Genomic DNA, 13,443 nt, shown 5'->3' with positions numbered 1-13,443 from the left:
TGTTCTTTGTTCTCCTAAGTACAATTTTCCCTGACTTTATTATTTTTCTTTCAACTGCTTGTATTTGGCACTTGCTTTATCTCTTCATTCTCTTTCTGCCTTATTTGCAATCCCTTGACTTCATATAGTTATTATTGGAAACCATAAATGTTACTTATTATGGTTTCCATATTCAATTGTTTTAAAAAAAGGAGCATAATAGAAAATTTTCTATTTCTTTAAGACAAAAATCACTGAAGGTATTTAGCTAGCTTTTGATGTTTTCTTTATGGAGTAGTATATGACATTTTGGTTTTGATTAATATGCATTTTTAAAGAGTAAAACTCTTAATTACTCTTCACTTTTTTATTGGCTTGATGTAGAACTAACACACTGCCCTCAAGGCTGTTTGCTCTCTTTTTAAAAATGCTATAAAAACAAGTATAAAAAAAGGAAGCTTATATAATGTACAACTAACATATTGCCCTGAAGGCTGTTTGTCCTCTTTTAAAAAAATGTTAAAATAACAAGTACAAAAAAGGAAGCCCAAGACAATTCTTCTTTACTCAGTGTAGCCCAGGCAAACTAAAAGTTGGGACATGCCTGAATGAGTTCTGGATTCAGTAGCATTTTTTTTCTTAGTAAGAGGCAAATTTGATTTATTTTTATGTAGAAAATCATTCTAATTTAATTCTGGTGTTGGCAGGGCTACCGTATAATTCCTTCATGTGAATTAGGTAAGAGGGTTTTTGTTGTTGTTGCTGTTGCTATTGTTTTTCTTCAAAGCAATTTACTTCATGGGTTTTTTGAGTCAGGGTCTTGTTGTCTAGGCTGGCCTTTGTAACCCTGGCTGGCTTTGAACTCCTGGCCATCCTCCTGCCTCAGTGTCCCTAGAGCTGGGATTACAGGCATGCGCCATCATTCCTGGCTCTAAAACAGTTTACTACACCTCCCACCCCCTGGCTTGCAAGATATGCCTTTATTCTCCACAAGGGTAACGAAAGATGGCAACTTGCCTTTGTAAAAAACAAAAGAATACTGGGGTAACGTTCATCTATCTCACAGAGACAGTAGCCTCAGAAAGACAATCCTTTCTAGACAGACTACTATACAGCGTTTAAAGAAAGTCTTATTAAATAAATAAATCAAGAATGACACACTTTTATCTAACAAATCAGAAATGACCACACAAAAATCCCACTGAACCCACGAGGTGACATATGAAGAGGGAAAAGGGAAAAAAAAATCTCTGAGTCTACATATGTTAAAATCCAGGCAGCTCAAATCGAGCTTCTCTCCGTAAGTCTTCACGAGCACAGCTGTGTTTTCCGAAAGGTTTTGTTAGTGTTGCTCAGTCTTGTCAGCCTGGTTCCCTAATAATCTATGATGTAACTGTAAGGTCAGACCGAGGCACGATTGAGACCACCAAGGCAAACAAAGTCTAAGCAACATGCGATGAATTTATTGCCATCTGGGTGCAGATGGGCCAAGGACGAGAAGGCCGTTGGAACTGAGAGGAGGGTGCTTGTGGTTAATAAAGGGCATTTTAGGAAGGGGAGGAGGGCACTACTCAAAAAGGTGGAAAATTTGAGTCCTTTGATTGATGGGCCTGGGGCTGGTTGATAAACAGACTGGTGATGAGAGTGCAGCAGGGTGGCTGCTGGTTTGTTATCTCTGTGCTCCTGTGGATGCGGGTAGGGGGTCTGCTGGGGCAGGGGTCCAACTTGGGGGACCTGTTAGTAACTACTGTCTGAAGGCCCCACAATCTGGGTGTCTCTGCCTGGCGGAGGCACAGGACACCGAGCTACTGCACCCCTTCAGGCTCTGGAAATGTGGGCCACAGCGGCTGCCATATTGGGACCCGCACAGTGGGTACTTCCGCTTCCGGACCCGAAAACAGTTTACTTCTAATTGTCATAATACATTAATTTTTAGAAAAAAAAATTCTTTGATATATGCCTAAAATTATCCTGTACAAACTATAATTTCTACAATGTGAATGGTGCCTCTTTAGGGGAATTGTTCTCCGCTGTAAAATCTCTACAGCCTACATCTTGTGGTGGGCTGGCCCACTGAAAAAAAGACTGGGTGTTTGTATGAAAGTTAAAGAAAACTTATCTATTCAACCACACCTTAAAAATATTGCAAAACTCCATTTATATAATATTTTCATTCTCAGAAAGTAAAAACTATAATGATAGAGGGCAATGGTTTCATGAGGTTAGAAATGGGAGGAGACTGTGACTAAAAAGTGAGATTTGGGAGAGATGATGGTACTGTTTTGGGTCCTGACCACAATGTTGGTTAAACAAATCCATACATGTGTTAAAATGCACAAAATTGGACACCCCCAAAATGAAAATGTTATTTCCAGATACAGTCACACCTGTTTAAAAGAGTGCCTGTGGCTCTCTTGTAAAATGATTTTTATTTTAAAGCAGATCTGGAAGAGGGTCTTGTAAGGGAATAATAAAATAAAATGCTTTAGTGTAATCTTAGTGGAGTAAAGAGAATTATATCCTTGGAAAAAGACTTCAGTGTTAATTATAGGTTTTCCTGTTTTATTTTTCCTTTTTAAAATTTTATAGTGAACCAATGTTAGTTTCACATCAAACCAATAAAGAAGCAAAGAGTAATTACTGTAGTGTTTTACTCTTAAAAATGCCTATAAATCAAACCCAAAATTTCATACAATAAACCTTTACTTGCCTCTGATCAATTCACTGAATCTAAGAGAAAAATGAATGGATTTCTTTATTAGAAAAATCAAATATCTTTACAACCTATAAATCCGTTTAATTTGAGTTTTGTGCTTTCTGTCTTAGTTAAAGTTGGTAACAAGTAGTAAGATGAGATGGCTATGACTTATCTTGACTTTTGTTATCTTTACCTTTATTATCTTTAGCTTTTTTGGTTGACTACAAATGTAAAACAGGAAGAACAGAAATAACCACCCTAAAAATCCGTCAAATTCTGAACAATCCTTGCATTTACTCTAACATTTGCCAAGACAGATAACATTTCAATATTCTGCTGTTGCACATTAGGTCAAATGCTGGAAAACACAGATTTCCTTTCTTTTAAACTATCTATAGTATTCATGGAGATAGTAATAATAAAATTCTCAGTTGTATTTACTCAATTACTATATGTCTCAAAGCCCCCAAAAGAGAAAACAGAATGTTAACTAGGCCTACTTTTGTTTAGATGAAAAATACATGTCACTTAATGTGATCAGTTTGGGTTTTAACTAAGCAATGGATTGTATCAGACAGCTGCTTTAAAAAAATATATTGTGCAATCCTTTTTATAACAATTTGCAGTTGCATTGGTCTGCAAAATGAACCATCATAGGTTATATATTTTTAAATTTTGTGTGTCTGCTTTTAAGTAAAAGAAGTGCAGAGCTGGTATCCAGTTCCATAAACTCATCGCAGAGAGGAGTTCCCTCTATTTATATGCCCCTGTGGCTTCCTGCCTGAAACAACTAAAGAACTGGACAAAATGTATGAAGAAAAGAACTTTTCAGTTATTGGGCATCAGACAATGCAGGATGGTGATTTTTGAGAGGGACAAAAAGATGTGCCCTCGAAAGCTCTTGCTTCAGTTTATCCCCTGGTGAACATTGCAAGGTCTTGGTGTGGGCTGGGGTAACTTAGGCGGAGCCTGGTGGTTTCCTTGAGTTAAGTGGATCCAGAGTTGGATGTCCAGGAGGGTGAGTGGAAGGTCACTAGAATTTGCAGTGGAAGTTACTGCAGAGAGCTACCTTGAAGAAGGCAGTCCAGACATCTGCATAAGCTCACTTTTGAGTCTTTCTTTTTTTTCCCCTCACTGAGTTTATTGGTACATTTTGGGTATACAGTACAGTTATATTCATTATTGGGATCTTGTACCTTTACATGACAGGTCTTGGTTCTCATTTTTCCCCCTTGTCCCTGTCCTCCCTTCACATCCTCCTCTCCTCCCCATTTACAAACACTTTATTTCCATTTTTTCATATTTTTTTCTTTTCCCTTATTCCCTTTCCCCTACCCTTCCCACTTTCCCTACACCTTTAGCCCTTTTCTTCCTATTTCACATTTTGCTTTTGAGTCTTTGGATGGCAAATTGCTAGTGCATGCAGGTGAAGGAAGTGTCTGAAACTGGGGCAAGAAATACTTGAAGGAGTGGGGGGAATAATCAAACATCATATTATCAAAATAGTTTAATGAAAATGATTTGTTTTTCTTAAGAACACATGAACCTTTATAATAAGATACAGCAGCCACCAACAAATTATCACATCTGCTGGCCTCAGACAGTATTGGTCTCTCATATGTCAGAAAAGGCAAGGACGAAAATTATTCAGAAAATCCAGGATGTCTTAAAATACAGCAATGATATAAAAATGGCTTGACAATAATCATGATTGAAAAACAGATGCAATCCAGGTATGATCTTTAGCAAACCAATAAAGCATCTAGTTCTATATTTCCTCACATGCCCTTTCCTGGGATCTCAGCAGTTTCCATGAATTCTTCAAGGTTACACTGATCACATAGTTGTTATTGCTGGAAGCTGAAGTTTGAACATGCAGTTTTGGATCATTAATGAAGGAGCTTCTGCAGATCTTTGCAAAGGACCAGTGAATCTGAAACTACTAAGAAGGTATCACAGAACCATGAAGTGGCTTGACTTTAAAAATCACCGGAAGTGCCAAATATCCTTGACGGTGAAACTGGCATTAATGGAGCCACCTGTCCACCTCTACAGTAAATATCTGGAGGTAGAAAGATAGTATGTAGCAAAGGAGCTTACTAGCCAGGAGCATAAGACAAAAATTAAACATATAAAATCATCACAGAGCCAAGGATAACAGTGACAATTGTTCAACTGTTTCCTGTGATTGGGAAGTGTACATATAACCCTTGAGAAAATATGTGCACCCATATGATATGAGACATTTTTACATATCATAAAGGTTGAAAGGTAACATCATTTCTAAAGAGTTTGTTTATATTGGAGAATTTATTTTATTATCACCTGAGGAACCATTGGAAGCACATAGTCCTTAGAAGTGAACCCAAGAAAAAGAATGTACTGATTTATTTTTTTGATGGCCTTTTGGCACAGCTGTCCTACCTGTATCATACTTGACCAATGGGCCTCATAGGACTGGGCTCCAAATCACTCCCTTCTGCATCAAAACAAGCAAATAATGTATTTTTTGGAGATAGAGGCAAAATAAGAAACCTCATGAGGTTGTTGAAAAATGAGGTAGCTTATTTTTCTCCAGTATCAGACATGGAAATAATATATATTTTGAAGACATTCATCTTTTTAAGAATGCTGTGTTTAATTGCACAACATACTTAGTAAATGTGCCTAAAACAACAGGCTACAGGCATTCCTTGCTTCATGATGGAGTTCTATACCTGCTATTAAGTCGTTAAATGAATTGGTGACTAAGTGAAGAACTGTATGTAGTATGTACATTACAATATTCAGAACAAACAAATGGTAAAAGGAAAGTACAACTTGATAACTTTGCTTTATATATTTGCATAAATCTTACTTGCAGTGCTATAATGTATAACAGAGCATAAAACTGCAGTACTGTACTATACAGTACAATCTGCAAAAATTACAGTACTGTGTAAATAAAGTGTGCTGCACAAAAAAGATACTGAGGCTCTATAAACAAGATGTACAGAGCTGTAAAAAAAAAGGCAGGTCATAAGCACAAGCAGTTATTAAACAGGTAGATCATTAAAGGAGGAATATCTGTAATTCTCTTCTGGTTTCCTACTGCCTGAATGGGGGGAAAAACCCTCATGATTTATGAAACATCAGGTAGAGGATTCAGAAAGTTATTGTCTCAATAGTGAGAAGAATTAACTTAAAGGCTTCTCTGGTCTACCTATCAAAGCTTAAAAGGAAGACTCAAAAGGTTCATGTTGTATCCAAGAAATTTAACCGGATTCTGGAACAAAGCTCATGACTACTTATAGGAATTCAAAACTTTATGACACCTAATAAGATATAATATGTAATCTCTAATCTAATAGAAAATTATGAGGTATGCAAAAAGCAGGAAAATAGGACATATAGAAAGTACACAAATAGCCAGGCATGGTGGCACATGCCTATAACCCCAGTACTTGGGAGGCTGAAGCAGGAGGATCACCATGAGTTTAAGGCCTGCCTAGGCTAAATGATGAGACCCTGTCTCATAAAAAAAAGTACTCAAATAATAAGTGTAAGACTCAACAGTGATGCAGATGGCAGAATCAGTAGACAGAAACATTAAAACAATGATTATAACTGGGCCATGTTGATGCCTGTCTGTAGTCTCAGCTACATGAGAGACCAAGGCAGGAGGGTTGGTTGAGCTCAAGATTTTGAGGACAGTGTGGTGAAAACTAAAACAAGAGCTTGTCTAAAAAAGTTACTATAACCATATCCCATATGCTCAAAAGGTAAAAGGAAAAAATTGAGTATACTGTAGAACCTGCTCATATCAGCTTATAATAGTCAGTTATTAATTAAGAATTTTGTAAGCCAGTTGTTAAAAGATTGGTAGCTTAGAAATGGCCACAGTGGAGGTGTTTTTACATGGAATTGGCAAGCACTGCAAATTAGGACTTTTTAAATTTTGGAGAGCTGCTTTTTTAATGTACTAGTGAACATTGTAGATACAAAGGATGTCTAAGTCAAACTTCTAAAGATGAAAATCATAGTGTTGGAGATTCAAAAATTCTAGATGGAATTAAGAAGAGATTAGATACTGCAGAAGGGAGGATTAATGAATTTGAAGATATAGTGATAGACAGTATTGTAAGTGAAGCTCAGAGAAAAAAACATTGGAAAAATAAATCAAATCTAGAAACAGGGAGGTGTAGGACAACTTCAAGTGATCTGATAGGCGAGTCCCTTAAGGAGGGGAGAGTGGGAGGAACCAAAATATTTAGTAAGTAATGCATACAAAATTTCTAAATTTGATAAAGCTAAAGGAATAGATTCAAGAATCTCAATAGATCTCAAACCCAATAAACACAAAGAAAACTACACCAAGGAACATAAAAACTAAGGACCTTACCTGATGGATTCCCTGCTGAATTTTACAAGACATTTAGAGACGAACTACTGCCATTACTCTTCAAACTTTTCAACGAAATTGAAAGGGAAGCAATACTTCCAAATTCATTCCTGGAAGCAAGTATCACTTTGACTCCCAAACCAGGGAAAGATGCAACTAAAAAAGAGAACTACAGGCCAATCGCCTTAATGAGTATAGATGCAAAAATCCTTAAAAAGATAATAGCAAACAGAATACAGAGGATCATCAAGAAGATCATACATCTTGACCAAGTCGGATTTATTCCAGGGATGCAAGGATGGTTCAACTTACGTAAGTCAATAAATGTAATACATTATATTAACAGAGTCAAGGACAAAAACCATATGATCCTCTCAATAGATGCAGAAAAAGCATTTGACAAAATTCAACACCCATTCATGATAAAACCCTGCAAAAAATTGGAATAGATGGTCTATATTTCAACTTAATAAAGGCTATCTATGAAAAACCAACAGCCAACATCATATTAAATGGCCCAAAACTGAAAACCTTCACTCTAAAATCGGGAACAAGACAAGGATGCCCACTATCACCACTCCTCTTCGATATAGTTCTGGAAACATTAGTCATAGCAATTAGACAAGAGAAAGAAATTAAAGCAATAAAGATAGGAAAGGAAGAAGCTAAACTGTCATTATTTGCTGATGATATGATACTCTACATTGAAGACCCAAAAAAACTCTACCAAAAGACTTGTAGACTTAGTTGACACTTTAAGCAGAGTAGCTGGATACATGGTTAACACCCCAAAATTAATAGCCTTATTGTACACAAATAACAGACTCACTGATCGAGAAATTAGGGAAACAATTCCTTTCACAATAGCATCCAAAAAAAATGAAGTATCTAGGAATCAGTCTAACAAAAGCAAAAGACCTCTACACTGAAAACTACAGCACTCTGAAAAAAGAGATCAAAGAGGATATAAGAAAATGGAAAGAGATCCCCTGCTCCTGGGTAGGAAGAATCAACATAGTGAAAATGGCCATACTACCAAAACTACTATACAGATTCAATGCAATGCCAATTGAAATTCCAACACTATATTTCACAGAACTAGAAAAAAGAATCCAAAAATTCATTTGGAACCATAAGAGACCTAGAATAGCAAAAGCAATCCCAGGCAACAGACACATGGCAGCGAGTATAACAATTCCAATTTGAAACTATACTACAAAGCCACTGTGATAAAAACAGCATGGTACTGGCAAAGAAACAGACCTGAAGATCAGTGGAACAGACTGGAAGACACAAAAACAACTCCAGATATACTCAGCTCCCTCATTGACCATCCTCAGTGGAGGAAGAATGGCTTCTTTAATAAATGGTGTTGGAAAAACTGGATCTCAACCTGCCAAAGATTAAAACTAGACCCTTATCTTTCACCATGCACTAAATTAAATCCAAGTGGATTAAAGATCTAAATATTAAAACAGAAACACTAAACTTGCTGGAAGATAAGTTAGGCAGAACTCTTGAAGATAGTGGCATAGGAAAAGGCTTTATGAACAAATCCTCAGCATGGGAACTAGCAGAAAGAGTCAAGGAGTGGGATCTCATCTTATTAAAAAGCTTCTGCACTGCAAAAGAAACCATCAACAGAACTAAGAGACAACATACAATGTGGGAAAAACTTTTTACCAGTTGCTCCTCAGACAAAGGACTATTATCTAGTATATATATAAAGAACTCAAAACAACCAGCCCCCCAACATAAAGAAAGACTTGATTCAAAAATGGGCATCTGAAATGAACAAACATTTCTCAGACAAGGAAGTAAAAGCAGCAAATAAATATATGAAAAAATGCTCCACATCACTGGTCATTCGAGAGATGCAGATGTAGACAACACTGAGATTCTACCTCACCCCACAAAGAATGGCTGCTATCAAGAAATCAAACAATAACAAATGTTGGCAGGGTTGTGGGGAGAAAGGAACCCTTCTTCCTTGTTGATGGGAGTGCAGACTGGTGCAACCACTGTGGAAATCAATATGGAGATACCTCAAAGAGCTGGGACTAGAAGTTCCATTTGACCCAGGCATCCCTTTGCTGTTATCTTTCCAAAAAAATTAAAAGAATCATATCAGAGTGATATATGCACACCTGTGTTTATAGCGGCACAGTTTGTAATAGCTAAAACTTGGAAACAGCCCATTTGCCCATCATTTGGAGACTGGATAAAGAAGATGTGGTTTTTCTATAAAATGGAATACTACTCAGCCATAAACAATGAGAAATTAGATTCATTCATAGGGAAGTGGATACATTTTGAGGATATACTCTTAAGTGAAATAAATAAGCCACACATGTGTAAATACCGAATAGTTTCTCTGGTGTGAACAAACTGTAATAGGACATAAGATCCTAATGAGATAACTGACATTGTGAAATGGGAAGAAAAGGGCTAAAGGTATAGGGAAAGAGGGAAGGGTAGGGGAAAGGTAATAAGGGAAAATATGAGAAAATGAAAATAAAGTGTTTGTAAATGGGGAGGGGAGAAGGAGGTGAAGGGAGGGCAGGGACAAGGGGAAAAAAATGAGAACCAAGACCTGTCATGTAAAGGTACAAGATCCCAATAATGAATGTAACTGTATTGCATACCAAAATATACCAATAAACTCAATAAAAGAAAAGAAAACAAAACAAAACTAAGGACCTTAAAACCAATGAAAAATAAAAATTTAGAAGCAGCTAGAAAAAAATGCACATTATATTCAGAGGAACAATCATAACAGTGTTAACATTATATACAGCAGAATTATAGTAAAAAATGATAAAAATCTCTAGAAAAAAGGCAAACCAAAAGAACACATAGTAGCATTTGTACAGATCTAAAAGAACATTCTGCCAATGTAGAATTCTATACTCCATGAACATATCTTAAAGGGAAGGTAAAATAATGACTTTCTTTAATATAATCAAGCCAGAAGAATTTCTTGCCAGCAAACCTGTGCTACAAGAAATGTTACAGGAAGCACTTCAGGCAGAAAGAAAATGCTCTCAGAATTTGGATTTGGAAGTTCTAATCTACTCATATCTCTGGTAACATGTGATATCTTTTTAGTCTTTGTGTATTTATCTGTTCTAGCTACTTTGTATAAATCAAACCATACAGTACCATAGTGCTTCCCTATTTATGATAGATATGTTCTATGATCTCCAGGGGAATGCCTGAAACCATGGACAGTACTGAACCCTACGTACAATATGTTTTATCTAATACCTATGATAAAGTTTAATTTATAAATTATACGCATTAAGGGGATTAATCACAATAACTAATAATGGTCTAGGAAAATGACAATTTCGTAGCTTAATATAGTGTAGTAAGTTATTTACCTCTTATGAATTGTTATTTCTTGAATTATCTGTTTAATATTTTTGGACCATTACTGACTTCAGGTAACTGAAACTGTGGAAAGCAAAACCACAGATAAAGAAGGATTGTCGTATGTGGGTTTTGTGTGTGGCTTCTTTCCTTTAGTGTTTTCAAGGTTCAGGCATGTTGTATCATGTATTAATAAGTACTGCTTTCTTTCTGTGGAGGAATAATGTCCCACTGCAGAAATATGACAAATCTGTTTATCCATTCATCAACTGGTGTGCACTGAGTTGTCTCCTCTTTTTGGCTATTATGAATAATACTGCTGTGAATATTCATGCACGGATCTTTGTGTGGACATACATTTTAGATTATCTTGGGTATCTACCTAGGAGCATAATTGCTGGCTCATAGCTTGTACTTATTTCTAAAATGAAGTTCTTTTGGTGTCAAATTCATGTTTATTCAAGCTAAATGTGGTGTCCTAAGATTTGTCTCATCTCGAAGCTCAAGCATGGTAAAGGCGATGGACAACAGAAGTCCTATTACCATGCTCGATGGTCCCTGGAAATTCAGAAGGCACAATGGAGAAATTAAAAAATGGTGATTGTGATTGTCTTACAGATGCATCCCAGTTATGTCCTTCTTTTCTTCCATCCTACTCCTGTTTTTTATGTTTCTCATGCAAAAGCACAATTTTCATGTGCCACATTGAATTGTATTTTATATTTCTTTTCTAGGCATTTCTAAAATGTATACTGATTTCTTTAGAGGAGAATCACTGATCCTTTGTAGTGTCATGCACATTTTTTATGGAATTTTTCGGGGTGGCTCAGACGATATTAACATGTTTAGAGGTAAGAGCGTGTTTGGGCATCCATATTTTCTAAAATTATTCCTGTTGAAACTAAAATATGTTCAAGATGTCTTTCCTGACATGTTGAAATTAAAATACATAAAATACATTTTCTGACTTACTGAAACTTAAAATATGTTGAAGATGTCTTCACTTTCTCTATTGATCCTTGGACCAATTAGAATGGCATATTAGGTAACAAGAAAACAATTACCATCTAAGTGTTTTCTTGGACACCAAAGGGCAAAAACCATTAAAAATGATTTCATCTCCTTCAATATGCATATGGGTATGCATAAAAACATACATGATTATATCATCTGTCACATTTTACCTCTTTCCTGGATCAATCTGGATCTCAATGTGTGGACGTTAAGAACTGGCATGATCCTGTATTTGAATCTGAGGGTAAAAGTAGAGTGGCTCATGAAGTCCTGGGGAGAAGATTCTAGAGGTGACACAGCCATATGTGGCTAACTGTCATCGGGATTAAAGAATTTGTTGCCATGCTAGTTTTCCCGTTGTGGAACTAGTAGATAAAGAGAAAGGAGAAAAGGAAATCACAGCATAAAGGGGGAAACTATGTTCTCCTGATGTATATTTGTGATAGCTGCAAGAGGAGGGGATGCACAGAAGGAGAAACAAGTACTGGTAGGTAAGGAAGAGTTTGCAGTGTTTCTCAATGAAAGAGCTAGACATTTGGGTTAGAGCAACTCTTGTACTTGTCCACTTATTGCCCATACAAGTCACTTTTCCATCACCAGACAATAAATCTGCACTCAGAACTTAAAGGAGGAGAGGTTTATTTTGGCTCATGGTTTTTAATGGGTAAAGGCCATGACTGATTGGATCCAAAGCAGAAGAAGCATGGTAGAAGGGACTGACAGAGGAAAGCTTCTCAACCCATAGCAGCTAGGAAGCAGAGAGCAAAGGGAGGAGTCAGGGACAAGAATACACCCCTCCAGGTCCCGCCCACTGACTCAGGCCTTCTGACCAGGCCCCACCTCTGAACATATGAGCCTTTTGGGGAACATTTCAGTGCTTCTTCATGAAGGAACTCTAGGCATTTAGAGTATGACGGTTTTTGCCATTTAGTGTTTTATGATTTAGGACTCTCCTGATACTTATCTACTTACTGCCATTAGCACTGACAGTTATTATGACTAATGACAAATTTGCTTCTCCATGTCTCAAAGTCCCTCTGGACTAGGGGTAGGAGTTGCAAACTCAGGGTTCCTGGATATGATTTGCTTAGTCCTGACGCAGTGTGACGCTTAACCTCGATTTTCAACTTGACTGGCTTGAGAGTTGCCTAGGGGACTGGAGAACCCATGTTTGCGTGGGTCCAGGTACATCATGGAGACATGACTTGCATGTAGTCCCTGCCCCCCCATTCTTCTCTCTATGAAGAGAGCAGTTTTGCTCCACTACAGCCTTCTACTGTGATGTTTCTGACTTGGAACCAGGCAGTCAGAAAGTGAACTTCTGAAACTATGAATCAAATAAATTTCTCTTTTTTGAAATTGCTGGTGTCAGGTGCTTTGTCCTAGCAACAGGAAAGCTTACTGATCCACTTAATTCTAAACATTTTTGAATTTGGTAATCTCTTTTTTATCCAGTGCTGGTGATCAAACCCAGGGCCTCATGCGTGCTAGACATTACTCCTGAGTAACATCCCCAACTTGGGTTCTCTCTTGTTTGGGTATTCAGTCTCTAATTTGTCACAGGTTTTTCACATTTATGCTCCTTGCCAGCCCCCTGAGGATATTTGAATGTTCTGTCTTGGGATAAGTAAACCTTAAACTATATTTGGCTTTTATGGGATGCTCATAATGCGCAAGGACCCCATTCAAAATCTCAAGAGCAAACCAAGGTGTCATCAACGAATGAAATCAAACTCATTGCTCAACCCTTTGCTTCTTTTTTGTAGAGTTACATGTAGCTGTGGGAGTCATCTTGGACATTTTTGGAAGTATCGTATGTGGATATTGGTGTGCAAGAGTCATTGAGTTTATACTGACTGACCCTTTTAACAATTCACTGACTAATATCGTTCTCAGCTTTTCGTTGGTGTACATGACTTTCTACATCGGTAAGGCACACACAAATACAAAAAATGTTGTCCTCAAAGTAAACTTTATACATTTTGATTTTTGTCCTTAT

The 13,443-nt window shown here is 37.0% G+C and overlaps 1 protein-coding gene across 1 annotated transcript in view; it reads left to right on the top strand.

Annotated features, from left to right (window-relative positions):
- Positions 1–13,443, top strand: part of Slc9c2 (solute carrier family 9 member C2 (putative)) — an 88,773-nt gene that overhangs the window by 13,704 nt on the left and 61,626 nt on the right. The window contains exons 6-7 of the mRNA XM_010635605.1: positions 11,165–11,281; positions 13,211–13,372. Coding sequence (XP_010633907.1) covers positions 11,165–11,281; positions 13,211–13,372 — 279 coding nt within the window. The remainder of the gene's footprint in view (positions 1–11,164; positions 11,282–13,210; positions 13,373–13,443) is intronic.

The sequence above is a fragment of the Fukomys damarensis genome, unplaced genomic scaffold (genome assembly GCF_012274545.1).
Source record: "Fukomys damarensis isolate Sample0158 unplaced genomic scaffold, DMR_v1.0_HiC HiC_scaffold_11, whole genome shotgun sequence".
Lineage (NCBI taxonomy): Eukaryota > Metazoa > Chordata > Mammalia > Rodentia > Bathyergidae > Fukomys > Fukomys damarensis.
Note: the sequence above shows the minus strand (reverse complement) of the source record. Positions and strands in the feature narration are given on the sequence as shown.